This window comes from Penicilliopsis zonata (assembly GCF_001890105.1).
Source record: "Penicilliopsis zonata CBS 506.65 unplaced genomic scaffold ASPZOscaffold_7, whole genome shotgun sequence".
In the NCBI taxonomy this organism is placed as follows: Eukaryota; Fungi; Ascomycota; class Eurotiomycetes; order Eurotiales; family Aspergillaceae; genus Penicilliopsis; species Penicilliopsis zonata.
This window is the reverse complement of record NW_019208917.1, coordinates 691,000-716,592: the sequence shown is the minus strand read 5'-3', so window position 1 is coordinate 716,592 and position 25,593 is coordinate 691,000. Positions and strand designations below refer to the sequence as shown.

Here is a 25,593-nt window from a genome sequence, read left to right as displayed (position 1 = left end):
GTTCTTCTCCAGTAAGGGAGGGGGCCAAATGTCGGAAACTAACAAATCTCCAGAAGGCGATACCGGGCATGATGTAGGTTGCAAACGAAAATGAGATGTTTTGATATTAATTCTTCATTACTATCAGAATATCTTGTCGGGCAATCGCGCAGTTCTAAATCCACTGGAACCAATTCTCATAGCACGTCAAGATGCAAAGGAGATTCGAAAATCGATAGTGAGCGCCCATAATAGCGGACAGCGGCCCGAAGGAACCCTCCATTACCTCTCAGACACATTGATGCAAAAAGAAATAGAAGTCCAAGAAGCTCAGGACCATATTGCTCGGCTTGAACAGGAGCTTGTAGAATGCAGGAACCAGATCTTCCAGTCTATCCCAGTAGATGGAATCAGTGACAACCGAGTCAATGAGGAATTCGGAAGGCTACGAGAGAGTCTCTCAAGCTTGGTGGAAGGATTTCCCGATATTCGCGGTTTCGAATCTGCTTGGAAAGCTATGTCCGGCCATGAATTTCTATTCTCAGACAACTTCAGAGTGTCTTTAGAAGAGAATTCAGAGGCCCAAGCCGAGATGATAATCCATCATCTTTCTAGACTTTGATATCCAATGTTTTTGACGACAGTTATCTCTTCGGGCTATCTAACGCTGAAAATGAAATGTTCAACACTCTCCAGGAGGGGATTTGCTCATCAAGGAAAGGTAAGAGAAATTGAATTACTACTTCATTCCTTCACCTATACCAAAAGCTAATCTTGATAAATGTAGACCGCCAAAGTATCGATGTTTGGAGATCAGAAACCATGAAAGCCTACACCTGCAGTCCTCAACATCAGAATCAAGTCAAGGAATCATGTTCTCACATAGCGGAAATTGTCTATCGCTTTCTTTCCTTCTTCTCGTTCTCTAGCGATTTTGACGCCAGTTACCAAACCAACCGTTTTCAGAACCAAATCCTGAAGCCTGCTATAGAATTATCTATCGAAATGAGCTGTTCTCTTGAAGAGTACCAGCTGGGAGTGGTATCGTTATACTGAATGGTACCAAACAGGAATCATTCGCAAGTGTCAAGTAGACTTGTTCACTATCATTGACATCAGGACTCACAATAAGATACCGAGGGACAGGTTTGAACACGTCTCGGATTTTTCAAAGATTGGCGACCTCCTTCTGGTGATGTACCCAGCGCTCTTTCGACGTGGGAAAGATGACCAGAAAGATTTAAAACTCGAAAAGGCTGTCCTTCTCATCAAATTGATACCGGATTCACCTCGAATGAAGAAAGAGGATGAGATTGATTGAAACAGAATCCGTCGATGACTACCAAATTTGCTGGAACCAGTGAATGTGAAGATGGAATAGGATGCATATTAATTCCATCTCTTTTTTGTCTGCCATTAAATCATTCTCGCTGCTTCTATTGGGCTGCTTCCTGATATCTCTTTCATTGGCCAATAGATACAACTTCAAGGCGTTTGGCATAAAACAGTTTTATGCTTCATCAATGGCGTAATCCTTGCCTTACAAATTCAGAAGCTCGAAGTCAAGCTTGAGTTGTTAGAATTAGCAACCTGGTAGCTAGAAGTGCATGATGCTTTTAACTAACTACAAAATTAGATTTTATATGAGTATATAGTAGATGAGAAAATGGTCTAGTCATTATTTGAATTAGAGCTACACAGAAAAAACTAATATATATATCGAAGAGAAATGCAACCATGCCGGTCTACCGACGAAGGTATTTCAGTTCGAAGGGCCTCAAGGCACAGTAAACGACAAAGGCGAAAGCAAAGCCTAGCTCGAAGCCGACGTCACCACCGTACGGAGCCTCACCGGCATGCAGGGCGATAGGACCGACCCACCAGGTCTGGCTCATGCCGGTGATCATGCCCGCGACACCAAAGAAGAAGGCAACACCAGCCGCGATGCCGTAGGGGAGTTTATCTGGCTTATCATAGTCTTCGGGGCGGTAGCCTGAGATGCCGCGACGGAAGATCACATGCTCGGCAAAGCCGATGGCAGTGTAGATGGCCAGCCAGTAGGCAATGATGTCCATGAAGTTCTCAAGGATGGTCTCGAAGTGAGAGTAGCCGGGGATGCCGACTGCGATGGAGATGCAGGAGGCGAGGATGACCCAGATGAAGCGAGGCACCCGCTGGGTCCAACGGCCCAGGACTTGCAGGGTGAGCGAGACGGAGTAGATGTTGGGGCAGTTGTTGGCGATGATGGACAGAGCCAGGATGACCAGACAGAACTTGCCGAAGCCACCGAGAGGCTCCAGCACGGCGGCAAGCAGACCGCCGTTGCCGGAGTTGTCGTACCCGGTCATGTACTTGTTGTCACCACCGTTGAGGCTGGTCGCAGTCATGACGGCCACGCCGATCATCTCCGTGAACAGGAGCGGCACGATCAGTCCGACCCAGGTGGAAAGGAAGACGAGGCGGCTGCTGCGGTTGGAGGGCTGATAGACAGTGTAGTCTGCTGCATAGCTGGTCCAGCCGGTCGCAAACCCATAGACGGTAGCGCCGAACGACAGGACATCACCCATCTCCGACGTGCCGACGTCCATGGGCAGGTTGCGGAAGTCACCCGAATGGGCGAAGCAGCCCAGCACAATGAAGAAGACGATGGCGGTGGGGATCCAACTCCAGTACTCGTACAGATGGACGACCTTGTATCCAGCGAATGTGATAAACAGCGTGCACAGGGTGATGATCAGGATACCGGCGAAACCAGGCACGTTATTATTCACGGCATGAATCAGCTGGGCGCCCACGATGGAGTTGGCCGCAGACCAACCCAGACAGGCGAGCACATTAAGGATGGCAACTAGAGCACAAAACTATCAGTATTGCTTTCTTGTCATATAAAACCTTCCTTCCTTCCTTTGGAAAAACTCACTGAACTTGGTAAACCACCAGCCGAACCAGAATCTCGTGAGCACCATCTGGCGAAGGCCGAAGGCAGGGCCCAGGGACGAGAAGAAACAGACGGACAAGACGCCCAGAAGGTTAAAGAAGATGACCACCAGGATGGCGTCGACAAACCCCAGATAGAAGAGGGACTTTCCGAGCACACCGATGGCGAAGGAACTGACGACCATGTTTGCCGCAAGCCACTGTTCACAGTCAATCGGGGGAGGGTCCTTCTGGACAGCCGACCACGCCCGGCGAAGGAGTATCAACACACCATGCTGCCAATGTTCAGATACGAGGTATCCGTCCGTTCGCTCTCTGGCACCCGCTCGATGCCTCGCTGTTCGATGTTGAACTTGCCAGCGATCCGCTGTAACCTCGCATACAGCGAGTTGCCATACTCGAAGCTTTCTCCGGGAACAGCACCATCGCTGCTATCGTCGAAGTTGGCATTGCCCACCTGCGGCGCCTTCTCAACGTCTTCTGCGGCCCTGCGAAACATCTCGATGGATGCTAAGAAGGCTCGGTTCTAGCGAAGAGCTCTAGAGAGAGAGAGAGAGGTGGGGGGGGGGGGAGGATAAGCAAATAATGCAAACCTGAAGGGGAGAAGGAAGGGGGGGTAAAAGCAGACGGGACGACAGTCACATCTTCTCTTTTCTCTTTCTTCTCCGAGGCGATAGACGGTGACACGCGACCTTTAATACCTTCTACTACATGGAACCATTCGATTTTTTTTTTTTACTTTCCAATTTTTTCCCCTTCACGCGTTTCCGGGATCCACTTGGCCCAGATCGCAGAACGCAGAGCATTTCGCGTGGCGTACGTTCCACGGCTGGTGCTTCGAGAAAGCCGGACGGGCTCCAAACCAGAGCTTATCTGCAGCCAGTAAGTGGCCCTGTTTTGCTTCCTGCGCCGCACCAAACGTGTTGAAGTGGCAACCAAGCCGACCGAACTCATTGGCCTGCCAAGGGGGGTTGGGGAATGGGTATCACTCGGTTACGACGGTTAGGCCGTCGGAGGTTTGCTGTGACAGTTGATAGTGACTAAATGAAATCAGCTGCTAGGTCTGTTCGACAAGCAACATTCGAACCCATCCATGCGACCGCATCCTTATCATCAACCGCCTTATCATGTTGCTTTTGGGGAACAGTACTACTCCGAAACTATCAAAGCTTGATGAAGATCAGGATAGAGACGATACGCAAAAGACAGCGGGCGACGCCGACATGCGATGCTGGTGGGTGATGAATGCGCAGGGACTGCGTTTCCCCCTTATCTTCAGCTCGTATGGCTGGTCCGCTATCAGATAAACTCCTTGGTGCCATGCCAGACAGGGTGTTCGTCTCATGATTAGAGAGCCTTCCAACTAACTACCTGTTAGCTCTCTTTCTACATGCCCAGAGGTAAGCTTGGCTATGGTGTTGCATTGCCGCGAAAGGGGGTCCGCGTCATGAAGGCCTTGCTGGATGGTGGTGGTCTTCAGGGATCGGAGGACACTTCCACCGTGCGTCGACACAACATGGAGTATGGAGTCCCCCGTACGGCCTCGGACGAGTAGAACGGATGCTTATTATTCCTTGTCCATCCCCCAGGATCTCTATTTTTGCCTTTACCCCACGTTCCGGAGGATCCCTGGAGATCGGGAACCTGCGATGGCTGCAAGCATGGTCGCTCAGCGGAGGTTGCCGACAGCTGCTAAATCTGCGGGCTGATGACTGACTCGCACGCACGACGCAGGGGTTATGGATGCTCTGAAATCATAATGAGTATAAGGGATTGATTGGGAAGGGTATAGAGTCCGCTCTTTGCTGAAATCAAGATCTATCTCATGAAATTGTCTGTTGTACTACCTCGATCTCAAGGACAGAGTACGGAGTACATACTCCGTACTAATACCGAAGTGATGGAAAGAGCAGTACAATTCAAGCAGCCAAGGTATTTGTTTTTGACCTCTCTAATCAAATGCATTGTTTGATTAGGAGTATAGCTATCATTATTGTTTAACTATACTATGGTATAACTACCTAGTAACTAACCGTACTACATAGAGCTATGCCTACGGAGGACTCCGACGAACCTGACTCAATATCAGGTCCACATCTTTCCTCTCGCATCGATCAGCTCCAACAAGCTCCAGCATTATTATCTTATTAATAGGCTTAATAGGATCATTTACCTAGTGCGAACTCGGTACCTAGACCTTCAACCTACTACATAGACCCTACGGCCTACAGAGTAGTTCTGACTATAACTTCCTCCTTCCTTCTTTGACCATACTCTTACCAATTCATCCAGTCTCTATGAATAATTCACTCACTAGATTTGACGATTTTTCCCCTCTTTCCCGCGGAAAGAAGACGGGAAACTCGTAGTCTGAGTCTCGATGGAGTCGCTGTGACAAAAATGTGGGCCGGACCGAATCTTTCAAAATGGTCGGCACTGAAGGTCGGTATCCCGTAGATATGGAAATAGACTTCTAGAAACTCGGTTGGTTTGAGAGGATATATAATTTGCAGTAATTGTTGATTGGTGTACTTTATACTGGAGTTTATAGGTGAATTAACAATACTGTAGATATCAATTAGTTACCTACTGTGCAGAAAGATAACAGCCCTAATGAATTTTACCGTGATGTGGACCATGAACAAAGATTATTTATACGATCCACTCCCAGCATAAGCAGGGCCACTATTCGACAGGCTGGAATCAAAAAGGAGAAGGGTCCGTTTGCTAAAGGCTTGGGAGTCTTGAATCGAAACAATGCGTTATGCACACAATACCGTCCAAAAAGATTATACCAACTACTGCCTGAGAAAGTTCCAATTTGAAGAGATTAAAAAAAATTATAGTTTGGCGAGCAACTGTCCGCCATTCTTCAGCAAGGCCGCCGCATCCGTCACCAGCTCATCGACAATCGCCTTGGCTGACTTCTTCTCGTTGACTACAGCGGCGACCTGACCCATCAACCATGGCCGGGCGTTGTCGATAGTCTCGTCATCGACATCATCATCCAAGTTCTCGAAGTCATGCTCGACTGGAATAACTCCCTTGGAGGTGAGCTCCTTGATCTCCTCCTGGCGGTTCTCCTCCCAGTTCGCAATGTAGGCGTTTTTGCGGACACGAAGCGGGCGACCCTTTGACAGTCAGTATAGATCAGGAGAATTGTAAAAAGACAAGAGAAGAAAAATAAGAAGAAGAAGAAACCTACAGTGAAGATGATGGTACGAATGGTATCGTCAAACCCGGCGGTGCGGACGGCCTCCTGATGAGCCTCGGGAGCCCCAGCCTCGTCGGAAAGAATGAAACGTGTGCCGATCCAGACGGCAGACGCACCGAGCATCAAGGCTGCTGCCACAGACCGGCCGGAGAACAGGCCGCCCGCAGCGATGACCTGTACGGGCTGCCCGGTCAACGGGCTCTTCTTGCCCTGGACCAACTTGGCCACCGTAGGGATGAGGACGGTGGTGGGCACGTCACCCGTGTGGCCACCACCCTCGCCGCCCTGTGCGCAGATGATATCTGCCCCGGCGTCCAGCGACTTCTGGACGTGCTTGGGGTGTCCGATCATGTTCATGTAGAGGATGCCGGCCGCGTGCAGTCGGTCAACGACCTCTCTAGGAGGCACACCGACTGCCGAGACGAACAGCTTCGCCCCGCTCTCAATGATGATATCGACGAGCTCGTTCAGCTTCCCCTTGGTGTAGTCATAGCTAGACACGATCGTCGGTAAGTTTTGTACAACTGTATGGTACTGCCTATAGGACTATCTACTTACTTGGTCTTGCGTGCACTCCCTCCAACCTGTGGAAGCAGCAAATCAACGCCAAACGGTGCGCTCTTATCGTTCAAGAAGCTCTTCAGCTCGTCGATCTGCTCCCGTAACATCTCAGGCGTATATCCCACACCGCCAATGACACCCAACCCCCCGGCATTCGTGACAGCAGCGGCCAGCTTGGGGCCCGCAGCCACGTTCATTCCTGCCAGCAGGACGGGGTGGTTGATCTTGAGCAGATCGGTGATGGGAGTTCGGATTAATTCTAAGGGGTAGAATCGTTAGCATCTGGCGTCAGCCGTCAGGTCTTGAGCTCATGTGATCGGGAGTGGCGGGGAGCTCCCGCTGTGAACAACGGACAACATACGAGGAGAAGCCATGGCTGTGTTGATGAAAGGTGGTTTTAATATATATTGAGTCCTCTATTTCGCATACACGCACGTTGAAATTAGGTCAAAGGCAGGACTAAGGGGATGCCAGGACTTTTAAATCAGGCGACACGCACGTACCGAGGACCAAACCTGCGTTGTGATGCACCTGCCACAAGCCGAGGCTCTCACAATTGCGGAGAACATCTGCTTACCTCAGCGTTACCATATCATGTGACCGTTGACGTGGATGTATCATGTGACCTTGATCACGTGGATTATGGCACGGGACCGCGGAGCGCAGTGGTGACGTATTTGCTGGACGAGAGTTCCCTCGAGCACTGCGGAACTGTTGATCTGGCCAGCATGCGACCGAGCGCAGGGACAAGCTGCTGGACAAGCACGGCTGTGTCTGGCGTCTTGCGCGGCAGGTCGCGTCCATGGCTCTCGGCGAGCCTTACGCTTTGTTCGGTGCGTCCAGGACATTCCGGTGGAGTCTGCCAGCTTGGGGGTAAAAACTTTTATGGCTCTCTGACAAGGCATGTCGTACGGTAGAGGGGAGTTATAGCGAGCGAGCTCTAATTGATATATAGAGAAAGCCGAGAGAGTGCGCTGTATTCCAGTACGTATCACTCGCGGGCTAAAAGCAGTGCGCGGTTTGCTCTGTATTTAGGTACTGTTGGCTGACAAGGGATCCTGTTCAGGGAAGTTTCTGGCAACCAGATGCTCTGAGAAACACCTTTCATCTTTCCAGAGCTTCAAACCTAGACAGAATACAGCCGGTTGCTTTGGCTCTCACCAGACCAGAAGCCTCAGTTCGCTTGGGTCTTCCATGGATGGTGTTACTACCCACCGAGCGTTCATCGCTCTGGGGAGCAATGTCGGCGAACGGATTGAGATGATTGAGCAAGCTTGTCTTGAGATGGAGCGGGCCAGTATCAAGGTCAAGCGAACAAGCTCGCTCTTTGAGACTGCCCCGATGTATGTTTTGGACCAAGACCCGTTCATGAACGGAGTCTGTGAGGTGAGAGCTTCTGCTGTCTATTACTATCAAATATGACCTTTGGTCTGATCCATGTCAATTCCAAAGGTGGAAACCAGTCTTTCACCCATGGAACTTTTAAACACGCTTCAATCAATCGAGAAGGAACTTGGTCGGAAAAAGCTCATCGACAAAGGCCCCCGTTCGATTGATCTAGATATACTCCTCTACGACCAAGAGGTCTTCGAGCATGAACGGCTCAGCATTCCCCACAAATTGATGCTCGAGCGAGACTTCGTCCTGCGTCCTCTATGCCAGTGAGTGTTTTGAAGAAGGCCCAGCATCTCCTGAGTGTCCTAACAGGAAAATCGAACAGACTCATTCCTCACGAGCGATCTCCCCTCCAGGGAAAGAACCTCACGTACCTTTCTTATCTCAATTCACTTCCTCCGCCAGAGTCCAAACCGATTGCCACGACGCATATCTCACCCTCCTTCCCTCCCCTGCACTCCAACGACCCGAAACGCAGCACTCACATTATGGCTATTCTCAATCTAACTCCCGATTCCTTCTCGGACGGCGGCGTGCATTCTCCAAACGACTACACCGCTCTAACCACTACTGTCCGCCGCTTCATTGACTCCGGGGCAACCATCATCGACATTGGCGGCGAGAGCACCCGCCCCGGATCCGCCCCGGTCACCGAAGCTGAAGAGCTCGCTCGCGTGATCCCAGCCATCCGCCACATCCGCACCGCGATCCCCGAGGCCGACCATATCGCCATCAGCATCGACACGTACCGCGCCCGGGTCGCCGAGGAAGCCTGCGCCGCCGGCGCGGACATCATCAACGACGTCTCCGCCGGCCTGCTCGATCCGGACATGCTCGCAGTCATGGCCCGCACCGGCAAAACCGTCATCCTGATGCACATGCGCGGGAACCCATCCAACATGACAAAACTAACCGAGTACCCGGATGGCGTTGTTCCCGGCGTCGCGGCCGAATTGCTCGAGCGCGTCCGTGCCGCCGAGGCAGCGGGCGTCCGTCGCTGGCGCATCATTCTTGACCCGGGTCTCGGGTTCGCCAAATCCCAACCGCACGATCTCGCCCTGCTCCGCGATCTCCCCGCCCTTCGCACAGAGTACCCCGGTCTCGACTACTTTCCTTGGCTCATGGGCCCCAGTCGCAAGCGGTTCATCGGCCGGATCACGGGCGTCGACAAGGCCAGTGATCGCGTCTTCGGAACTGCCGCCGCCGTCACGGCCAGCGTGGTCGGCGGGGCGGACATTGTGCGTGTCCACGATGTGCACGAGATGTGGCAAGCTGCTAGGGTGGCGGATGCTATCTACCGTGTGTAAATTTGTGAGGCAGGCCTTGTTTAGATTCGAGCCAAATCAAGACATAATACAATCAGAATCCGGTATTTTATCAGAAACTCAAGGGATTCTTTTCAAGATAGTAGTTGAATATTTAAATACTAATAAGCAGGTTGAGCTATGGAGTAGGTCAGTAGTACAGCCAACAAATTCCTTGAGTAATTATTTAGCCTAGAAATAGTTATCGGACAGTTCTTTCTTGCGTCGCAATGGTCATTTTTAAAAAAGCATCAACTGAATTGTACTTATGTTAATAAGAACTGAAGGAGAAAACAGATATTGCTAACAACTGAATAAAGCCAAGACATGGTGTATCTTTTCGTTAAGAGAGATTGATCGAGGAAATGCAGTGCACTTCCGACTCAGCTGTTCAGATAACTCCGGATAGCTCCTTTGTCAAACATTAGCTGAGTTTTGCAGAAAGTGAAAGAGGTATGGGTACGAGGTAGAAAACTCACCTTGCAGCCGAGTGGCACCCTCTCCAACGAGGTGTGACAGGTTTTCCAGGTCGTCACCTGCAGTGATACCAAAGCGACGGACAAAGTCCTTGGCTGCGTTCTCCAGATCGCCATAGGTATCCTCCGCAGCCGGGAGCTCGTCTTCCGGCCGGCCGAAGTAGGCATTGCTGGAGATAGAGGTAGCTCCATCGAACTGTTGGAGGCGCTCCTTGGCCTCTGCCTGGGCGCTCGGATCAAACCGATCTCGTCCGAAGAACTCATCCGAAGAGATACCCTTCTGGTTACCGAACCGCGTCTTGGTTTCTGCCAGCTCCTCTTCTGTAAAAACAAACAGAAAAAAGTTAGTCCAATCGGTGAAATTCGTTATGATTTGGAGCTACATTCGTACCATTCACAGGCGACTTCGGACCGACTGCTCCGAATCCCAACTTTTTGGGAGCAGCGGGCTTGCTCACTTGACCGAATCCCAGTCGACCCATGCCCATACCGAGACGTTCCATTTCGCTGGCGCTTCGTTCGTGGGCCTTACCAGTAGCTCCAAACCCTCCTCTGCTCGGGCTGATCGGGGCTGGAGCGGCAATGGGTGTGGCTGCGGATGCCGACTTGGCTGCGGCGTCGGCTTCGGCTTGCTCTGCTTCGGGATCGTATCCAAGTCGCTGGATACGTTCTGCCTCCTCCTTGGCCTTCTTCTCCGCCTCATCGAAATCGATCGCATCTGCACCAACCACCTTCTTGGCTCCAAGCTTAGGCACCTTCTTAGCACCCAGCACGTTACCTTTCCTTGCGGCACCAGCCGCGGGGACCTTGCGAACGGCAGGCGCGGCTCTCACTGCGGCAGGGACGGAAGCGGAGGACTCTTTGTCGGAGGCGGAAAGGGGCGATTTTGAGCGAGCGCCGTTGGCACCAGCAGCAAGGAACGGCGAGGCCGTGCGGCTGACAACTGGGGGGGTATTTGTGCGGGAGGGAGGGTTGCTGGGTCTTTTGATCGAGGGCTTGTCCCAAGAAGAAAAGAAATCATCGTCTTCGCCGGCGGGGGTATTGGAGCCGTCAGAAGGAGTGCCAGCGGGGATATCAGTGATAACAACTTCCTCAGGATACCTAAACAAAGACATGTCGTTCAGCACACTAAAGCCAACTTTTAAAATGTATCACACGAGAGAAAGCACTCACTGTTGCGCATCTGCAGCTGCTCTCCGCTTCAACTCCTCCTTGTACTTGACCGCGGCATTGCATGTAAATTTCACCTTGGGATCCTTGCTCGCGAGGGCCGCAGAACCACCGTGCGATTGGAAATATTTCGTCGCCGATTCATTCCCACCCACTTTCATCATCCGAAGCTGTTCCCATTGCCATTCTGAAACACCACGTTAGTTTACATTAGACTGCCGATCGGATTTCCTATTTAAGAAGAAAAAAAAAGGTATCCATACGATCCAAGTTGGTCGAGCGCACGAACGAGATGTGGACACCCAAGTTACGATGGTGGGCCGAGCAGTCGAGACACAGGTAAATAGCGAAAGGAACAGACGACCAGGTCGGGTTTTTGGAGCCACAATCGAAACATATCTATACAGAGGGAGAAAAACACAGTCAGCGAGTTGCCACGGTCAAAACGTGGGCGATAAGGAGGGGCTGTACGCGCCTTGTTTGCGGGTTTCAACTTGAGTTTCTCGAAGATTTTCTGAGACTGCGCCTTGGATGCACTCATTTTGGACAGAGGTAGCGGCGCTGGCTGGTGTGTGTAGTAGGAAGACTCAGTCCGTCAGTCAGAAGTCAGAAAGAAGACAGGGTCGAGTGCTGAACGAGGCGGTGGCTCAAGAGGCCCGAGACAATCGGAACGACGAACGTGGTCGGAGAGTTGCACCCTTTCCCGATTCGGGTTCGCGGGTTGCACAATGTGTAATTTTCAATATTCCTGTCCGAGTGTATTTATCCCCGTACCAAGTAAACTACCAAATATATGCCTGCTAATATTACTGCTTAGGCTAACAACTTACAAGGCCCCGAACTACATTCCGTGATACCCTTGATTTGTTTTCAGAGAGTTTTAAACAAGCTTCTAGTGGTGTTTTAGAGAGACATCTCGTTGAGTCTCCCGTACTGACGGGTAATATTTCCGTTTTTGCACTTCTAACTGTATCTTCACGTGACCGGCTTCCTCTTTCGGAGTCCCTCATCTCCACCCACTGGAGATCTGCTGTTCGGCTCCATGTGCACCTTTTTTTTTCGAGCCGGACGAAGAGATTCTAGGAAAAGCAGTCGACAGGAGGGTGATCCAATGTGGAAGACCTTTGGATCATGACCAGCCGACACGATGAATCGCTACCTTCAACCTAGACTGACTCGCGCCCGAGCTCTCGACAGCGTCGTCGCCGCTGCCCTTCTCAGCCCGGTCTACTATCCCCGCACCGCAGCGACTCAACAGACATACACATACGCCACACAGAGCGAACCAAGCCGTGGAGGGAAAACGGGGCCCACGAGGAAAACGATTTCTGTTCTTTCCGATGACGGGCGTATCCAGTGGGGGGACCTAAGCGGGAGGGAGAAGGTTTCACGGGCCACGCAGCAGTCGGTCAACTTTATGGTCGTGCTCGCCGGGGCGGTATTGACTGTAAGGAAGATTAAACCAATATCGGACTGCCTCTTTTTGAATGGCTATGCGGAATTTCTAACAGAGATAGGGCGGTGTGTTCTATCTGCTGTTCACCGAGGTGTTTTCGCCCAACAGCAGCACATGGCAGTTCGAGAAGGCAGTTGACCGCATCAAGGAAGACAGTCGATGCACAGACCTGCTCGGCGACCGCAGAGAGATCAAGGCCTACGGAGAGGAAACCGGGAGTAAATGGGCTCGGAACAGACCGATTGCGTAAGAGGGGCAAAACTACAAATGGCTACAACATGCTGACGGGGACATGGTAGAACCTCGCAAGAAAAGGACCGGTTCGGACGGGAACATCTGAGAATGAACTTCCATGTGAGAGCATACCTCCCTTCACCTGTTGGCAAATCCTCTCGTCAAAGAACTGACACCCCCTCCAGGTCGAAGGGCCTCGCAATTCTGGCGTTGTGTTCGTGCATATGGTCAAGTCCCAGGAGACAAACCAGTGGGAATACGTCCTCCTTGCGTTGGACGTCCGCGGCCATTCTCGCATCTACCTTGAACACGCCGCCGATAAAGCCGGAGGGTCCAAGGCGCTGAAGATTTTCGGCATCCAATGGCGGTAGACATTCCGTCAATCTGTATCATCAGGCCATTATGCTATTATATTTCCTAGGTAACTTGTATACCAACGCACAGTGTGCGTATGCTTTTGCTCAATGTACATTAGAAATCCCATTATAATACTACCTATATAGTGTGAACTACTAAATAGCATTCTGCTAAAGGTCTACTAGGTAGAAAGTACAATATGGACAAAATGAACTGTACACTAGGTTATAGAATAAGCCTTTAGGAAGTACCATCTACAACAGAAGGGAAAAATTGACGTGAAATGTGAGCACCGTTGATAGAAGAATAGTATCTCTTATAACTAATAGGTAATTATATAAATAAACCTGCCTCGGCTGCCAATACAGCATCTTTTCAAGCAGCAACACGAACTATGGGCAAGAGTACCTTACCTATAAGCATCATACTAAGCAATGCAGCTATTAATAATAATAATATATAGCCATTTGGGCATTTGCAGCTGAGGTAATTATTTAGCCTGCGCTTTATTTAGGAGGTAAAGTATGAAGTACCTGATCGGGTAAATGAAATCTCACCAATAGGAAAAATGGGTATTTCGGCGATTTAGCACTGTCCAGAGGCCTCAGGCATCTATATGGGCAGTATGGAGTGCCAGAGTATTAACTATTTTGTGCCTTACATAGGTCGTCGAGTATTACTGAATAATGGAGTACTAGGATCATATATATGAGAAAATGCAGTTATGGAGAGTATTGGTAGTTAACCAAGGGCTCTACCTGGATGATACACTATGGACATTTTAGGGCATTAGATACGATAGGAAAACACACAAAAAAAAGACAGAGACTGCTCAAAATCATATCCGAGGACCCTCAAGGATCTGCTTGGCCTCTTCCGAGCGCCACCAGCTCTTACCCTCCTCGCCAGGGAAGGCAAAGGCGTCCATGCTCTCGGGCTTCATCTCGACGCTGTATCCCGGTTCCATCGGGGTGACGTAGTATCCGTCCTTGACGCTCGAGGGATGAACAAAGTGCTCGTGCAGGTGGTCAACGTATTCCAGCACGCTCTTCTTGCCGCTGACAACGACATAGTCGATGGTGCTCAGGTGTTGGGTGTACTCGGGCAGACCGACACCGCCGGAGTGGGGGACGATGGGGACTCCGAACTTGCGGGCCAGGAGCAGGATGGCGAGGACCTCGTTGACACCGCCGACACGGCATGCGTCTGGCTGGAGGACGGTCAGCGCTCCCGCCTGCAGGAGCTGCTTGAAGATCACACGGTTCTGGCACATCTCGCCCGTGGCCACGCCGATGGGGCCGTGCGGGGTGTTCTGCAGGGCCTTCCGGATCGCCGCGTGGCCGAGGATATCGTCGGGGGAGGTAGGTTCCTCAATGAACCACGGCTTGAACTCGGCGAGCTGCTGCATCCAGGTGATAGCTTCGGGGACGGACCAAACCTTAGTTGTTAGTGATGAAGACAGTATTGGTTTTGTTAAAGAGGGGGGGAAACAAATTACCTGGTTAGCATCAACCATGAGAATATTACCCTTGTCGTATCCGATGGCTTCACGGGCGATGCTCAGACGTCTCCGGTCATCCTCAACACTGCCTCCGACCTTCAACTTGAAGTGCTTGTAGCCTAGCTGGACACTCTCGGCCAGCAGCGACTTGAGCTTCTCCTCACTGTACCCGAGCCAGCCAGCGCTGGTGGTGTAGGCAGGCACGGCCTGGCTCTGTTCCGCCTCGCGGATACGGTCCTGCTTGGTGGGCTCCACCTCCTTGAGGAGAGCAATGGCCTCCTCCGGGGTGATGGCGTCGGTGATGTACCGGAAGTCAATGCAGCGAACAAACTCCTCGGGCGTCATATCGGCAACGATGCGCCAAACAGGCTTGTTGAGCGTCTTGGCCCACAGATCCCAGAGGGCGTTGACCACTGCGCCGAGAGCCAGATGGATGACGCCCTTCTCCGGGCCGATCCAGCGGAGCTGGCTGTCCGACACAAGGTACCGCCATGTCTTGCCCCAGTCGGCGGTCAACTCGTCCAGATCCTTGCCCACCACGAGAGGAGCAAGGAGGCCAATTGCAGAGCAGACAATTTCGTTTCCACGGCCGATAGTGAAGGTCTAAAACAGAGCCTCTATATTAGTCCCAGGAACCCAACCCATATTGTAATTAGTTTTTGATCAAGATAGAAGCTCACCATGCCGTGTCCAGCGTAGGAGGAGTCCGTTTCGATGATACAGTACGCAGCAGAGTAATCGCCCGCAGCATTCATGGCATCGGAGCCGGTCTTATCGAGGGAGGTCTACTCCATTAGCACACGCCTTTGTATCTCTTGTTCAGTTTCTCCAGTGTACATACCGGAAACCTCACATCCCGGGTGCTGAACCCAGTAATCTTAACCATTGTGTCGGACTGAGAAACCCTGGTTCTTAACGATCGCAATTGTCAATTTAGAAGTACTATCTCTGCGGGGTATCAAGATAGAAGGAACTGAAGGAAAGGGGGAAAGACGACGAGGGGGAAGAAGAGAGGGACGGAACAGGGGGAAATCACGAATATATACCTCAGCTCATTTCCTTGTCTTGTTTGCCCACCCCCTCCTCTCTCCTCTCTCCTCTCTCCTCTCTGCCCTCCCCTCTCCTTCCACTGACAGTCGCGCCCCTCCAACGAGTTAATCCGTTGAATCGCGGGGGGGCAAAAAAGGGTATCCTCAGGCGTCAAACGTGCGTCATTGGCGGAAGAACTGAGAGACAGGGCAGAAGTGTCTTTCCACCAATGGAAATCAAGCAGAAATGGGCCGATCGGACCGCCTCCGGGGCACGTGAGACTAACAATATATTAACCGTGGAGTAAGTAAGTACCTGTACAAGGTATCGTACCAAGGTTCAGTAGGTATGTAGGTACCTATACCAAGGCTAAGTAGTCATCCAGGTTGAGAGACATCTAGTTATCTGGCTACCTACTCTGTTAACAGACTTGATAGAGGCTAGGTTCTTAGAATAGTAGTAGACTGTTAGGAGGTAACTACGAGTAGATGACCAGCTGAACTAGTGTACACATGCTTGCTAGATATTAAATAAACACTCAAAGGCGGCAACTTTCACTTCCATGATGGAGAATCACAGGCATCTTATGCGGACAGCCCTCGTTTCTCGCTCTCGGAGAAGAAAATGATCATCCGCCAAAGCTTGCGCACAAGGACCTCGGCCTCTTCATCAAGCGCCTAATGATTGTCAGATGTATTCGTTGGCAAAGAAAAGAAGTGAAAAAGAAAGAAAGAAAGAAACATACCTCTTCCAGCTGTTCCACCAGGTCTTGAGGAGATCCATGCTTGCGCACATGTTCCTCGACCACGTCGACCAGCATCTGCTCCTGGACACCCAGATACTCGACGATCTTCTTCTCCACAAAAGGCTTGAGCTGGTCGCGCAGGACGGTCTCATCGACAAACTCCCATTTGACTTCCCACTGCCACAGGCCGTCCTTGTCGGCGGGAATCTCGGCGGCAAGCTGTCTGGCGGCTTGCGCCCGCTCTTCGTCCGTGAGCCCAGCGGCTTCCGCAGCGCTGTCAAACTTGATCGGCACCAGCTGTCGTTTCGTGGTGGCCTCGGGCTCCTCTTCATCCTCCAGCAAACCCTCCACTTCGGCGACCGTGCGGCGCGTCGTGGCGGCCTGGGCCTTCTGGGCGGCAGCTCCGAGGGAGAGCTTGAAGCGTTGCGGTTCTCGGGGAGCCTGGCTGCGGGCCTCGAGCTCCTCGGCCTGTCGGGAGAGGAAGTCGTCCGCCATGCCGCGTGCCTGTTCGCGCTGCTGGGCGGAACGGGCCCGCTCCCGTTCCTCGGCGCTGCGGTCGGCATCGTCCAGGCTGATCTCGCGGCTTCGGAAGGCGGCTCGGCTCCGCAGCCAAGCACCGCGGTCATTGTAGTAGTCCTCCACCTTGCGGCCGCTTTCGATGTCGTCGTTCCATTCCCGGAGGCGCTTGTCCATATCCTCCGCGGCTTCTGCGGCTTTGGCGTCGTCTTCTTGGTCGCGCTTCTGTTCTCTCTCAATAGCAGCAGTCCTGCTTCGTTCCCGATTGAGCCAGCGGCGCTCTTGGTCGAGGAACTGCTTTTCAGCCTCTGCCTTTCTCTTCTCCTGGCGCCGCCGTTCAAGCTCATCGTCACTGGCGTCGGTATCTTCGTCCTCACGGTCGATCCACGCGGTCGTCGCCCCGTTGGCGCCGCCGCCGTTAACAAAAGAAACCCCTTTCTGGTAGTCCTTGGGTATCTGCACCCCAAATCCTTTGGGTCCAGAGGGCGCATTTGGAACTCCGCGATCACGGGGTCCCAGGGGAATCCCGTTTGCACCCGCAGCAGGGCCACTGGGTGCCGTTGGTGGAGGCGAAGCGAGTCTGCTGTGGCGGGGACCGGCATTCCTGGCTCTCTCCATTGCCTCGATTTCTTCTTCCCTCTTCATGCGTTCGATATCTCTGCGGTTACTGCGTTCCCGGAACGCTGCGATTTCCTTCGCCACCGTCTCACGCATCTCCGCGGGAATATCAGAAAGCTCATCCTCGATGGTAATTGGAATGGTCACCACTTCCGCATTCCCATCGGCCTGGCCTTCCGCGTCTTTCATAGAGATATCGCCTTCGCGGTCGATGGTAGAAGAGTCGACCTTCAGAGTAGGGGAAACAGGGTGGAAGAGATTGGATAAAACGTCGGCCAAATTCTTCCTGGCAGTGTCCAAGCGAGCCTGGAGCTCAACGGGATCTTGTTCGCCTCTGGTGGCCTCAAATTGCTCTAAATAGGTAAGAGAGCCCTCATCCACAATCACCTGGGTGCAAAAAAAAAAAATCTCAGTAAGCGGAACCCAGGAGATGACTTGAAAAACCTACCAATAGAGTGCTCTTTTCGATCTCGCCATCTTTCTCATCACCCTCTTCGGACGGCGTCTGTCTCTTCACAGGCACTTCCACGTCCTTTAGCACTTCAACCGCGGTACCTAGGCTTTCAGGGTCCTCGTACTCTGCAAAACCAAATTTGCATGGCTTCTCATCCGCATCTGTGGCCCGAATCCAGCGCCTCAGTTTTCCTGCACATCGCAGGATCCTCTCAACACCTTCGTCACCTCCCGTACCCTCGGTGATGCCCCCGATAAAGATGGTTTTGACAACCTCATCCTTGGTGGGCGGTTGAAGTTGCATCATCGACTCCCGAACATTCTGCCGCTGCATATCCATGTTTGCAGAGCCTAAGCCCGTCCGTCGTCCCGTTGTTTCCCCGCCGCGCTCCTTAATGCCCTCTGCCGCGACAGGCTTCGCCGGACCAGAGGTTCCCAATCGAATCACAGGCGCGGAGAAGTTGATGTTCGGCATGTTCGGAGGAGGTTGAAAGTTGGGCGGGAACCCCCCAGGTCGACCCGGTTGCTGGGGTGCGTTCGCTTGCTGCATGCCCGGGGGAGGTGCTGTACCAGGAGCCGACATGCCTGGAGGTGGTGCTAGGATCGGAAGTTAGAATCATCAGGACGGTGATATAGGATAGCACGTATAAAGCGAGTCTTCCACACTCACCCATTCCTGGAGGCGCTCCGGGGTAGCTTCCATAATCAGGGGGGCGGCCATAGACACCCGGCGCTAGATCAATGTCAGCGAATAGTCCAGAGACAAGACAGAGGCTGCTGTGGCCACTCACCTTGATAGGGATTGTACATGATGGCGAGAGGAGCTTAACACGCGAAATTCTCAAGCCAGTCACGGGCGACAGCTGCGGTTGCCACGATCTGCCAACCAAATCAGGAGATTTGACGAGAAAAAAGGGCCTTTCTGCCACACGAGAGAAACACACGAGTAAACCGCTGGACGGTGTTGCAGCTGAAGGACCAGGAAGATTCCGCTGGGATGTTGTCCATGGCTTGAGCGTTTCCTCCATCTTGGCATTCATGCCTCAGGCAATAAGGTAATAAGGCAATAAGGCATCGATATAGTTACACCACCAATGACACTATCTTTGAATAACTATTGATTGATAAGTTTCTGCAGAGATAAAGTGATGACCTTAAAGCTATTTTTATAGCAGAATATATAGTCAGTATAGCTACTCAAAATGAGTAAGTAAATACTATTATAGGAGCTGGGGTCATTTGAGCAGAGATAACAAAACAGGTAGGTTAATATAACCAACTACCATCTACTACTACCAACTAGTTACCTATTACTACTAACCATAGAATTGTTCTGTTGCAGCCTCAGGCAAATATAACGGTCAATATCCGCCGCAACTCATTGCCGACGGCTATTCAGCATGTCTTCGGGGACACCGGAGGCCGTTTGGAGTACAGAGCAGTTACCTCCAGTACCACTGCCTACTAATCCAGCAGGGCCAGGCCTTCTTGATTACTGACCACCGATCCAGACACACGACTGGCAGACAGGCCCTCGTAGGTGGAACGCCTGAAATTCTATCCCGTCTTCCCTGGAAGTTCCCAGTTGCTCACGGAATTGTCTGATACGGTCGACGCTGCCCCACGGCTGCCCCTCCACCGGACCCCAACACGCCGGCAGCAGTTGACGACATCCATACCTCGTGGTTTCCGCTCTTGCTCTCTGTTTTGTTCTGTTCTGTTCTGCTCACCCTTTGGCTTCTCACGCCTGTTGTCTGTCTCCCCAGGTACGTTCCTAGCTGCTTTTCACTTCCTGTTACTCTTCTCTGTCGCGATCCGTCTGCTGAGACGCGCTTCGTACAGTTGCTTAGTTGCCCCGCACTGACGCAACTGCTCTCTGCCAGCAGGAAAATTATCCCATACCCTCACCTCGCCTGAACATTTGCCATCATGCCTGGTTTCTCTCAGGCTACCGAGCTTCCTGCGTGGAAGGCTCTGCAGGACCACCACAACACCCTGGGACGCAATATTGTCCTGAAGGAGTGCTTCGAGAAGGACCCCCAGCGGTTTGAGAAGTTCAGTCGCACCTTCCAGAACACGGTGGACAACACCGAGATTCTGTTTGACTTTTCCAAGAACTTCCTCACCGATGAGACTCTGTCTTACTTGGTCAAGCTGGCCAAGGAGGCCGACGTGGAGAAGCTCCGCGATGACATGTTCAAGGGCGAAGCCATCAACTTCACCGAGAACCGCGCTGTCTACCACATGGCCCTGCGCAATGTCACCAACCAGCCCATGCAGGTCGATGGCAAGAGTGTCGTTGAGGAGGTGAACTCCGTGCTGGAGCACATGAAGGAGTTCTCGGAACAGGTGAGAAGTGGTGAGTGGAAGGGCTACACCGGCAAGAAGATCAACACCATCATCAACATTGGTATCGGTGGCTCTGACCTGTATGTCTCTTCCCCTCCCCCTTCATTTTCTTTTTCCTTTTGGGAAACCCCTGGCTAATGGGAATGTATAGCGGCCCGGTGATGGTGACCGAAGCGCTCAAGCCCTACGGTGACCGTAACATGACCTTGCACTTTGTCTCCAACATTGATGGAACCCACATCGCAGAGGCTCTCAAGGAGTCGGATCCGGAGACTACCCTCTTCCTCATTGCGTCCAAGACCTTTACCACTGCTGAGACCACGACTAATGCCAATACCGCCAAGAAGTGGTTCCTCGAAACCGCCAAGGATGAGGCCTATATCGCTAAGCACTTTGTTGCCCTGTCCACCAATGAGTCGGAGGTGACCAAGTTCGGCATCGATGCGAAGAACATGTTTGGCTTCGAGTCGTGGGTTGGCGGCCGCTACTCCGTGTGGAGTGCCATCGGTCTGTCGGTTGCCCTCTACATTGGCTTTGACAACTTCTACCAGTTCCTGGCGGGCGCCCACGCCATGGACAAGCACTTCCGTGAGGCTCCCCTGGAGCAGAACATCCCCGTCCTCGGCGGTCTCCTGAGTGTGTGGTATAGCGACTTCTTCGGTGCCCAGACTCACCTCGTCGCTCCCTTCGACCAGTACCTGCACCGCTTCCCGGCCTACCTCCAGCAGCTCTCCATGGAAAGCAACGGAAAGGCCATCACTCGTTCCGGCGAGTATGTGAAGTACACCACCGGCGCCATCCTGTTCGGCGAGCCCGCCACCAACGCCCAGCACAGCTTCTTCCAGCTGCTTCACCAGGGCACCAAGCTCATCCCTGCCGATTTCATCATGGCGGCCGAGTCCCACAACCCCGTCGAAGGGGGCAAGCATCAGCGCATGCTTGCATCCAACTTCCTCGCCCAGTCCGAGGCCTTGATGGTGGGCAAGACCCCAGAGCAGGTCAAGACGGAGGGTGCTCCCGATGACCTCGTTCCGCACAAGACCTTCCTGGGCAACCGCCCAACGACCTCCATCCTTGCCCAGAAAATCACCCCGGCCACACTGGGTGCCCTCATTGCCTACTATGAGCACGCCACGTTCACCGAGGGTGCGATCTGGAACATCAACTCCTTTGACCAGTGGGGTGTTGAACTCGGCAAGGTTCTCGCCAAGAATATCCAGAAGGAGCTCGAGACCGAGGGTGCCGGAGCCGGTCACGATGCGTCCACCAGTGGCCTGCTCCTCGCTTTCAAGCAGAAGGCCAACCTGGCATAAGCACCGCCGCATTTTTAATCTGTACCACACACCAATTAAAAACATGAAATATGAGCCTTGACAGCTCTTTGCAGCCTGTTATGCAATTGACCTTCGGTTGCCTTTTTTCTTTTACATGATCAGAATTCACGATCTCATTATGCCCATACCGTGTCCATTTTCTAAAACCGATTTACATTGTAAGCGATAATATTAATAGAGAGCAAAGTAGAGATGAATCAATAAAGATTAGAAGTCCGACATTAGTATTTCTCACTGTAAGACCAGAGTTCCTGGTTGAATTGCTAGCCTGGGTTTTACGGTGGCGATTTTCGCAGTGGCAGCGCTGGCGGTGCAGCTCCAGATACCACGTTGAGCTCCCCGAGAACAAGGACAATCACCATAACACATACCCATCCGCCCCCAGGCGGCGATACATACAACACCATGCTATCGAGTCAAAGGAAAAGGTCTGCCCCTTGGACTGATATACCCTGTCAATTGCTCCTTGCCAGTTTATTATGGCAATTTGCGACTGCGGGGAAGAGCGATGCTGGTTACACATACGAACAGCATATTCCGGTGACCTGTCTGAATCGAACAATGTGAGATACCTTTATGCTCTTCTTCTTTTGAAAAATTCCTGCTAATTCGACCAGTGATTCTGGTGAACATGTAACACTCCCCGAGACCACGCGCGCTCTGTCGTTGCCGACGGTTCAACACTCATGACCCCAACGGTAAATATGACAGAAAAAAACGCTACGTTGGGACTACACAATGAATTAAATGAGTGAATGAATATTGAACCAGAGGGCTGACGAAGTATGTGCAGATCACCGACAGCTTCGGAAAACTCCAGTTCATCCCGTTTCCCACCTGCAATGAGACCTCGAAACCCCTTGCCTTCCGGTACGGGGTGAGCGAAACGGTCAACTGTACGATTGACACCCTCTCCGACGAGCAGTACCACCTACTGGAATACTACGTGCACTCGGATGTGCCGTTGACCTGCCGCGTGCCCACGGGCCCGCTGGTGCAAACCGTCCCGCAATCGAAGGCGGACGACGCCGAAAACGAGGAGATGAACACGATCTCCGTGCTGAACAATGACGGACCGTCGTATACGCCCATCACGTTTGCTCTGCAGGGGACCCTGCAAAGCAGCCACCTGCACATCTGGACGGACATGAACGTGCTGGTGCACAGCGTGGGGTCAAGCCCGCAAAGGGGGAAGAGAAGCAAGGCTCAAGCAGCGCCAGGATACGTCGTCGCGGGAGCAGCATATTCTGTCCCAGAATTCGACGCCTCGGTGTTCAAGAAGAAGGCCAGCGTCGATGCGGAGACCGAAGCTGCGGCCGTTGCGGACGCGGCCCGCGATCCCTGGACCTCCGGCCACGGCACCAAGGTGATCCGCGGCGAACCCCTGACTCTTACCTTCCATGTGAGCTGGTTGGATGGTGGACGGGGTATCGGCTGGCCGTCGCGCTCGGACTCTGCAGACGGCGCCTCGTCGGGCTTGCTCTCTCGCCTGTTCTTCTTCCTCCTGGCTGCCGGGGTGGGCGCCATCGCTGCGCTCTACTGGGAACGCAACGGCGGGCGCGGCCGCGGCAGTGCCTGGCGCGGAGAGGGTATCCTGGGCGCGCCGTCGGCTTGGGGCAAAACCAGTGGCGGGACCGGAGTCGGGATGCCTGGCGTTTCGTACGGAAACGGGGGCAAGACCAACGGGTATGGCGGCTATACGGCCAGCGCTGGGGGCAACGGCTCGGCGGCGGGCGGGGGATATGGATATAGCGGGTACACCAGTGGCAAGAGGGATTGATGTTGTGGGAGGAGTATAGCTGATTTAACGACATGAATCCTGTATGTCTCTGTGGAATGTTGTACTTGCACCTGAACAGTCAGCAAGATACTTGAGCTTAGTATTATAAAAAAAAGAACAGTCCATATGGAATGCATTGGCCTCAATCTATTCGAACAAAAATAGTGATACATCAAAAGGAATAAAATCCACCACGCTCTCGAAAACATCTTCCCCCCCCCTGTACATTATCCATCTACCACCCCTGAGCCCTCATCCTCTGGATCTTAGTCACCGTCCGCTGGAAGGACTGGCGGAACAGCCTCCGCCAACGCTCGACCTTGAGGTTCTTGAGCTTCTGCCCACGACGAACATGATACTTTTGCTCGCGGACCTGCTGCTTGATCCTGTTGGCACTGCACTGGATCTGCAACCTGCGCAGCGCAGAGGGCAGGTCAAGCCCACGCTCCGGCTCAACGTTCACCTGGCGGCCGAGTTTGGGGCCCAGCGTCAGCTCGACCCGCCGCAACGACGAAGAGCGGTAGTACTGTTCTGTCTCGACTCCCTGGCTCACGGCGCGAGAGAGCGACAGCGGGTCAGAGAAAACAGGCTGGTTGGATGACGACAACGGTGATGATCCGGCTTTCTTGCCGGGTTTTCCCCCCGGCCCCCCGGCTTGTGAAGTTTGTGCGGACTGCCGACTGTTGATGTCGAGCTTGTCGAGGATGTCGTCGAAATCGGAGGAGGTGGGAGCCCGTTTGGGCGGGGCGGATGTGCTGGTAGACGAGGAAGAAGCAGAGGACCGTTGAGATGGCTTCACGGTGGGAGACCCTGGCGCTGTCGTCGAGCTGTATCTGAGGAAGACTGGGTTGTAGAGCATGGGCGGCTTGAAGAGCAGCGACGAGGCCGGCTGCGACCGCACGACACGTAACACGCCGCGCATCTCCATTGTCCTGATCCTTTCTCCCTTCGTAGCTGGGCTGGGATTGAGGAAAGAAAGAAGATAAAGGAAAGTGCCCTCGCTCAAGGCTCCGGATTCTCCAACGCTCGAGTCTCGCAGTCTGTAGACAAAGCGGAGGCCTCGATTTCGCCGGCAGGAAATCTTTTAGTCACGTGATGCGCTCTCCCACCGGCCCCGGCCCTGCAGTTGCTCCTTCAACTTGTCTGTCTTTTGCTTCTTGGATTGAAATATTACGAGGGAAATTTTTTTAAAAAAATGAATATGAGACAGGAGGTCGATTGTATGTATTTTTATCTGCTTATACCGTTTCAATGAATAGCATTGTGGTTCAGCTTCTAGTATAGAACTTTGGCTCCCTGACTCAATTATTGAAGCCTCTTCAAACATTTCTTCAAGTCTCTTAATTAGTCTATAGAGAGAGGTGAGTAGATTCAAGTCCTAATCACCGTGTTAGTCTGTTATTCTTCTACCGAAAGGCGTATGTGGCTGCCTTTAGGATAAACAATCTTCTTTCCAAGTGCGGGGACTTGAGACGACAACATCCCAGCTTCACGTCAGGTCTATTCTTAGAGACAGCACTCAAACCGTTTCTATAATCAGTCACCACCGAGAGGATGTCTTCAATTACGATTGCCACTCTCCCCCGCATGAGTCGCGATGCGCTCTCAGCTCTCCTCCTCTCACCCAGCACACCCAGCAAATTCGCCATCATCGACGTTCGAGACTCCGGTAAGAGACATCCTATTCTGTTGATCTTGATCCCGTATTGACAAGATAGACCACGTCGGCGGACACATCCACACCTCTACCTGGGTGCCCAGCTCGACGCTCGACTTCCGCATGCCGGAGCTCGTCCGCACGTTACAGCATAAGGAGACGGTTGTCTTCCACTGCGCGCTCAGCCAGCAGCGCGGGCCCTCTGCTGCGCTGCGGTATGCCCGGGAACGCGAACGCGTGCTTGGCCCAGAAGAGAGCCAGAAACAGGAGGTCTACGTGCTCGACGGCGGGTTTGTCCGGTGGCAGGAGAAGTATGGGAAAGATACTCGCTTGACAGAGGCGTATGTGGAGGATATCTGGAGGGAATACTAGATCTCGACCTTATGAATATGCAAGAATACAAGAATACAAGGATTCAAGAGCTGTCTCTTTGTTGCTGGCGACGATAGGCAAGTGTCTGGAGTTCTACCATTTATAAAATTTGTTTATGTGAACTATTATAATATTGATTGTCTTATAATACAACTG

The 25,593-nt window shown here is 52.5% G+C and overlaps 11 protein-coding genes across 11 annotated transcripts; 5 read left to right on the top strand and 6 right to left on the bottom strand.

Annotated features, from left to right (window-relative positions):
* Positions 1-1,647: 1,647 nt before the first annotated feature.
* ASPZODRAFT_117230 (hypothetical protein) lies at positions 1,648-3,487 on the bottom strand. The gene is made up of 3 exons (XM_022721167.1): positions 3,188-3,487; positions 2,900-3,116; positions 1,648-2,827 (listed from the first exon to the last, which is right to left on the bottom strand). Exons 1-3 carry the CDS (start codon positions 3,413-3,415, stop codon positions 1,725-1,727), a joined length of 1,548 nt encoding a protein of 515 aa, XP_022581126.1. The 5' UTR covers positions 3,416-3,487; the 3' UTR covers positions 1,648-1,724.
* A 2,022-nt stretch (positions 3,488-5,509) lies between these two features.
* Positions 5,510-6,830, bottom strand: ASPZODRAFT_132704 (hypothetical protein). The gene is made up of 3 exons (XM_022723093.1): positions 6,689-6,830; positions 6,122-6,623; positions 5,510-6,047 (listed from the first exon to the last, which is right to left on the bottom strand). The coding sequence occupies exons 1-3, from the start codon at positions 6,796-6,798 to the stop codon at positions 5,757-5,759; spliced, it is 903 nt and encodes a 300-aa protein (XP_022581125.1). The 5' UTR covers positions 6,799-6,830; the 3' UTR covers positions 5,510-5,756.
* Positions 6,831-7,475: 645 nt separating this feature from the next.
* Positions 7,476-9,457, top strand: ASPZODRAFT_132700 (hypothetical protein). The gene is made up of 4 exons (XM_022723092.1): positions 7,476-7,675; positions 7,758-8,077; positions 8,144-8,352; positions 8,412-9,457. Exons 2-4 carry the CDS (start codon positions 7,886-7,888, stop codon positions 9,391-9,393), a joined length of 1,383 nt encoding a protein of 460 aa, XP_022581124.1. The 5' UTR covers positions 7,476-7,675; positions 7,758-7,885; the 3' UTR covers positions 9,394-9,457.
* Positions 9,458-9,478: 21 nt separating this feature from the next.
* On the bottom strand, positions 9,479-11,697 carry ASPZODRAFT_132699 (hypothetical protein). The gene is made up of 6 exons (XM_022723091.1): positions 11,512-11,697; positions 11,300-11,435; positions 11,040-11,223; positions 10,258-10,967; positions 9,870-10,187; positions 9,479-9,802 (listed from the first exon to the last, which is right to left on the bottom strand). Exons 1-6 carry the CDS (start codon positions 11,575-11,577, stop codon positions 9,774-9,776), a joined length of 1,443 nt encoding a protein of 480 aa, XP_022581123.1. The 5' UTR covers positions 11,578-11,697; the 3' UTR covers positions 9,479-9,773.
* Positions 11,698-12,183: 486 nt separating this feature from the next.
* ASPZODRAFT_66881 (hypothetical protein) lies at positions 12,184-13,097 on the top strand (the record flags this gene model as incomplete). Its single annotated transcript, XM_022729409.1, has 4 exons — positions 12,184-12,483; positions 12,554-12,738; positions 12,792-12,846; positions 12,912-13,097. The coding sequence occupies 4 exons, from the start codon at positions 12,184-12,186 to the stop codon at positions 13,095-13,097; spliced, it is 726 nt and encodes a 241-aa protein (XP_022581122.1).
* Positions 13,098-13,867: 770 nt separating this feature from the next.
* Positions 13,868-15,732, bottom strand: ASPZODRAFT_132694 (hypothetical protein). The gene is made up of 5 exons (XM_022723090.1): positions 15,631-15,732; positions 15,426-15,495; positions 15,265-15,369; positions 14,582-15,187; positions 13,868-14,521 (listed from the first exon to the last, which is right to left on the bottom strand). Exons 2-5 carry the CDS (start codon positions 15,468-15,470, stop codon positions 13,922-13,924), a joined length of 1,356 nt encoding a protein of 451 aa, XP_022581121.1. The 5' UTR covers positions 15,471-15,495; positions 15,631-15,732; the 3' UTR covers positions 13,868-13,921.
* A 268-nt stretch (positions 15,733-16,000) lies between these two features.
* On the bottom strand, positions 16,001-18,890 carry ASPZODRAFT_132693 (hypothetical protein). Its single transcript, XM_022723089.1, has 5 exons — positions 18,737-18,890; positions 18,616-18,678; positions 17,941-18,542; positions 16,359-17,879; positions 16,001-16,290 (listed from the first exon to the last, which is right to left on the bottom strand). The coding sequence occupies exons 1-5, from the start codon at positions 18,753-18,755 to the stop codon at positions 16,198-16,200; spliced, it is 2,298 nt and encodes a 765-aa protein (XP_022581120.1). The 5' UTR covers positions 18,756-18,890; the 3' UTR covers positions 16,001-16,197.
* Positions 18,891-19,583: 693 nt separating this feature from the next.
* Positions 19,584-21,753, top strand: ASPZODRAFT_132692 (hypothetical protein). The gene is made up of 3 exons (XM_022723088.1): positions 19,584-19,711; positions 19,829-20,374; positions 20,446-21,753. The coding sequence occupies exons 2-3, from the start codon at positions 19,875-19,877 to the stop codon at positions 21,605-21,607; spliced, it is 1,662 nt and encodes a 553-aa protein (XP_022581119.1). The 5' UTR covers positions 19,584-19,711; positions 19,829-19,874; the 3' UTR covers positions 21,608-21,753.
* A 280-nt stretch (positions 21,754-22,033) lies between these two features.
* On the top strand, positions 22,034-23,408 carry ASPZODRAFT_66740 (hypothetical protein; the record flags this gene model as incomplete). Its single annotated transcript, XM_022729395.1, has 3 exons — positions 22,034-22,191; positions 22,246-22,261; positions 22,422-23,408. 3 exons carry the CDS (start codon positions 22,034-22,036, stop codon positions 23,406-23,408), a joined length of 1,161 nt encoding a protein of 386 aa, XP_022581118.1.
* A 235-nt stretch (positions 23,409-23,643) lies between these two features.
* ASPZODRAFT_66131 (hypothetical protein) lies at positions 23,644-24,336 on the bottom strand (the record flags this gene model as incomplete). The annotated part of the gene is made up of 1 exon (XM_022729354.1): positions 23,644-24,336. The coding sequence occupies one exon, from the start codon at positions 24,334-24,336 to the stop codon at positions 23,644-23,646; it is 693 nt and encodes a 230-aa protein (XP_022581117.1).
* A 354-nt stretch (positions 24,337-24,690) lies between these two features.
* Positions 24,691-25,528, top strand: ASPZODRAFT_117203 (hypothetical protein). Its single transcript, XM_022721166.1, has 2 exons — positions 24,691-25,077; positions 25,127-25,528. The coding sequence occupies exons 1-2, from the start codon at positions 24,963-24,965 to the stop codon at positions 25,435-25,437; spliced, it is 426 nt and encodes a 141-aa protein (XP_022581116.1). The 5' UTR covers positions 24,691-24,962; the 3' UTR covers positions 25,438-25,528.
* Positions 25,529-25,593: the final 65 nt, after the last annotated feature.

What these genes read in the sequence shown, in the direction of transcription:
- ASPZODRAFT_117230 (XM_022721167.1), bottom strand. Translation starts at nt 3,415, where the DNA reads ATGTTTCGCAGGGCCGCAGAAGACGTTGAGAAGGCGCCGCAGGTGGGC. An exon ending in ATCTGAACATTGGCAGCATG is followed by an intron (nt 3,117 to 3,187) that starts GTGTGTTGATAC and finishes GACTGTGAACAG; the next exon opens with TGGCTTGCGGCAAACATGGT. An exon ending in CTGGTGGTTTACCAAGTTCA is followed by an intron (nt 2,828 to 2,899) that starts GTGAGTTTTTCC and finishes TTTGTGCTCTAG; the next exon opens with TTGCCATCCTTAATGTGCTC.
- ASPZODRAFT_132704 (XM_022723093.1), bottom strand. Translation starts at nt 6,798, where the DNA reads ATGTTACGGGAGCAGATCGACGAGCTGAAGAGCTTCTTGAACGATAAG. An exon ending in GGGAGTGCACGCAAGACCAA is followed by an intron (nt 6,624 to 6,688) that starts GTAAGTAGATAG and finishes GATCGTGTCTAG; the next exon opens with CTATGACTACACCAAGGGGA. An exon ending in TTCGTACCATCATCTTCACT is followed by an intron (nt 6,048 to 6,121) that starts GTAGGTTTCTTC and finishes TGACTGTCAAAG; the next exon opens with GGTCGCCCGCTTCGTGTCCG.
- ASPZODRAFT_132700 (XM_022723092.1), top strand. Translation starts at nt 7,886, where the DNA reads ATGGATGGTGTTACTACCCACCGAGCGTTCATCGCTCTGGGGAGCAAT. An exon ending in TCATGAACGGAGTCTGTGAG is followed by an intron (nt 8,078 to 8,143) that starts GTGAGAGCTTCT and finishes TCAATTCCAAAG; the next exon opens with GTGGAAACCAGTCTTTCACC. An exon ending in GTCCTGCGTCCTCTATGCCA is followed by an intron (nt 8,353 to 8,411) that starts GTGAGTGTTTTG and finishes AAAATCGAACAG; the next exon opens with ACTCATTCCTCACGAGCGAT.
- ASPZODRAFT_132699 (XM_022723091.1), bottom strand. Translation starts at nt 11,577, where the DNA reads ATGAGTGCATCCAAGGCGCAGTCTCAGAAAATCTTCGAGAAACTCAAG. An exon ending in AGTTGAAACCCGCAAACAAG is followed by an intron (nt 11,436 to 11,511) that starts GCGCGTACAGCC and finishes CCCTCTGTATAG; the next exon opens with ATATGTTTCGATTGTGGCTC. An exon ending in TCCGAAGTCGCCTGTGAATG is followed by an intron (nt 10,188 to 10,257) that starts GTACGAATGTAG and finishes TTGTTTTTACAG; the next exon opens with AAGAGGAGCTGGCAGAAACC.
- ASPZODRAFT_132694 (XM_022723090.1), bottom strand. Translation starts at nt 15,470, where the DNA reads ATGGTTAAGATTACTGGGTTCAGCACCCGGGATGTGAGGTTTCCG. An exon ending in CCCGGGATGTGAGGTTTCCG is followed by an intron (nt 15,370 to 15,425) that starts GTATGTACACTG and finishes CTAATGGAGTAG; the next exon opens with ACCTCCCTCGATAAGACCGG. An exon ending in CCTACGCTGGACACGGCATG is followed by an intron (nt 15,188 to 15,264) that starts GTGAGCTTCTAT and finishes GCTCTGTTTTAG; the next exon opens with ACCTTCACTATCGGCCGTGG.
- ASPZODRAFT_132693 (XM_022723089.1), bottom strand. An exon ending in TCGAAAAGAGCACTCTATTG is followed by an intron (nt 17,880 to 17,940) that starts GTAGGTTTTTCA and finishes TTTTGCACCCAG; the next exon opens with GTGATTGTGGATGAGGGCTC. An exon ending in TGGTGGAACAGCTGGAAGAG is followed by an intron (nt 16,291 to 16,358) that starts GTATGTTTCTTT and finishes GACAATCATTAG; the next exon opens with GCGCTTGATGAAGAGGCCGA.
- ASPZODRAFT_132692 (XM_022723088.1), top strand. Translation starts at nt 19,875, where the DNA reads ATGCCTGGTTTCTCTCAGGCTACCGAGCTTCCTGCGTGGAAGGCTCTG. An exon ending in GGTATCGGTGGCTCTGACCT is followed by an intron (nt 20,375 to 20,445) that starts GTATGTCTCTTC and finishes GGGAATGTATAG; the next exon opens with CGGCCCGGTGATGGTGACCG.
- ASPZODRAFT_117203 (XM_022721166.1), top strand. Translation starts at nt 24,963, where the DNA reads ATGTCTTCAATTACGATTGCCACTCTCCCCCGCATGAGTCGCGATGCG. An exon ending in CATCGACGTTCGAGACTCCG is followed by an intron (nt 25,078 to 25,126) that starts GTAAGAGACATC and finishes TTGACAAGATAG; the next exon opens with ACCACGTCGGCGGACACATC.